The 2,500-nt window shown below is 43.7% G+C and overlaps 1 protein-coding gene across 3 annotated transcripts in view; it reads left to right on the forward strand.

Moving 5' to 3' along the window:
• Positions 1–109: 109 nt before the first annotated feature.
• Positions 110–2,500, forward strand: part of LOC113799941 (uncharacterized) — a 20,490-nt gene continuing 18,099 nt past the window's right edge. For all 3 annotated transcript variants that reach the window (XM_070133855.1, XM_070133856.1, XM_070133857.1), the window contains exon 1: positions 110–543. In XM_070133855.1, the coding sequence (XP_069989956.1) occupies positions 290–543 (254 nt within the window). In that variant the 5' untranslated portion in view covers positions 110–289. The remainder of the gene's footprint in view (positions 544–2,500) is intronic.

The following is a 2,500-nucleotide window of genomic DNA, read 5'->3' on the forward strand; positions in this document are numbered from 1 at the left end:
TCTCCCTCAAGGCCCCGCCTTGCGGGAGAAAAAGGGGAGGAGCCAATGGAAAAGGGGAGGAGCCAAAGCCTGCTCGGGGTATGTAAGGTGCCGGGCAGAGGCAGGAAATACACTTGTGAGAAACTTCGCTGTGAACGAGTAGCGATATCTGACACTGCACGTGCACGACAGTCACTGACAACCCATTCTGGCCTGACTGCCGCCGTACACACGTACAGTTAGACGTATTTCAACGCGTAAGATAGAAGGAGAATAGACTCACAAAAGAACGAGAGACAGAGGAGTGAGTATGCACGCCCACACAGTCTTCGTGGCCCTTTTGGCCCTCTCTGCCACCGCCCACGCTCTGCCCTTCGCACCCGAGGACGAGGATGTGATGCCCCCGCCCTACACGGAGGAGGAGCTCAACGAGAGTGAGGACATCCCGACGCCCCTCGACGACTACAACATGTACGAGGACGAGCGCGAGGAACACCCACTCCGGAGGAACTACGACGACCCGCCTTCCTTCCCCGCGACAGGCAACCGCGACCCCCTGGCCGAGTGAGTACACGCGCGCACGTGCACGCCCCTCCAGCCTTGCCTCGTCGCTTGGCTGCCTTCCTCTCTCTTGCCTCCCCCGCTGTCCTCTGTCACCGCATGTTCACGCGCCCCTCACGTCCCTCCCCTGTGCTCCCGGCGCGCCCTTGCACCATCACGTGCGAGCGCTGCCACCGTCCCACACTTCGCTAACACCACGTGTGGCCGGAACATCCTATGTAACGTAGGAGATCCCCGACCACACCCCTCCCCTCCTTCTCGGATGTGTTTACTACTTCCTCTTCGCTTGTTTTTCATCTCATTTTTTTAATGTACCCTTGTTTATCACTAATTTTCTCTACATGCTATTTTTTATACTAAACCATGTCTCCCGATTCCATTAAGACCTCCCGTGCTGTGATATGTGTGTTCCTTCTGCCTTGACGATCATTTTATTGCATATCATTTTGCTGTTCATTTCGTGTGCATGTCTGTTATATTCCTTGTACGTGAGTTTTGTCTCAAAGACTTGTTAGCAAAGGTAAGATAACGTAGTTTAAATGCTCCTTTATCTTTGCCAGATGGATAATTATATCATAAGTACCTTCTATAGTTTTTATCGCAGAAATAGAAAAAAAACAAAAACTTGATCGATAACGTAAATAGATCCAGGAAAAAAACGATAGAAAATGTCATTGCTATCATTGTTGTATTCGTTGTTTCCGTTGTTGACATTATTTATTATTATTATTATTATTATTATTATTATTATTATCATTATTATTATTATCATTATCATTATCATTATTATCATCATTGTTGTTATTGCTGTCATTATGATTATTCATCTTCACTGTTGTTATTTTGTTATTATCTTTATTGATATCATTATTGGGACGAGTAGAAGTAGTAGTAGTAGTAATAGCAGCAGTGACAGTAGTGGTGTTAGTAGTAGTAGCAGTAGTAATAGTAGTAGTAGTAGTATTAAAGATAATAGTAGTAGCAGTACTAATAGCAGTAATGGTTGTAGTAGTAATATTAGTAGTAGTAGTAGTAATAGTAATCGTAGTAGTAGCAGTAGTTGAAGTAACAGTAGTAGTAGCTGTAGTAGTAGTAATAGTAGTAGTGTAGTAGTAGTGTAGTAGTAGTGGCAGTATTAGTAGTAGTGATAGTATTGGGACCAATAACAAATAGATACCGAAGTATTTCAAGCGCCTGTGACAGTTAAATGATACGCACGCACGCACGCACGCACACATTACGTCATTGATGCTCAACTGATTGTCTTCCTTCTTTCTTTCTCTCCTTCCTTCATCTTAATTTCCCCTTCCCCCTCTTCTACATTCTCCTTTTTTCTTCACTCCTCTTTTCTTTCTTCTCTCGCCTTTTTCTGTTTTTTTTCTTTTTTTATAATTATTATAATTTTCGTTCTTCTCCATCGCCTCCTCTTCCTTCCTTCTTGAATTCCCTCTCCCTCTCTGTCTTGTTTATCTCCTTTTCGTTTTTCCTTTTCTCTTCTTTCCCTTTTTCTCTCCCTTATTCTTCCCTCGTTCAGTGTCCATTGTATCTTTTCTCTCCTTCGTTCCTTCTGTCTTCTTCTTAATTTATCTCTATCTTCCTTTTCTTTCTCCTCTTTCTCTCCTCTCTTTCCTTTCCTTCCTTTTCCTTTTTGTGTCTCCACCCTTTTCTCCACACTTCTTTCACTGCTCCCCCTTCTCTCTCTATTTTAGATCTCTCCTTTTCCTTTTCCCCCTTTTCCCCTATTAGTTTCATTTCTGTTCTTACCTTACCCTCTTTTTCTCCCATCTCATCTCTCACTCTTTCCTTTCTTCTTCTCTTTCCCCCTTCCTCTATCCTTCTTTTTTGTTTAGTCCCTCCCCTTTTAACCTTCGTCCCCGTTTTCTTTTTCCCTCTCTTATTTTCTCCTCCTTCCTCTCCTTTCGGCCTTTCCTTCCCCATTTTCCCTTCCTCTCCGCCCTTA

The sequence above is a fragment of the Penaeus vannamei genome, chromosome 19 (assembly GCF_042767895.1).
Source record: "Penaeus vannamei isolate JL-2024 chromosome 19, ASM4276789v1, whole genome shotgun sequence".
Lineage (NCBI taxonomy): Eukaryota > Metazoa > Arthropoda > Malacostraca > Decapoda > Penaeidae > Penaeus > Penaeus vannamei.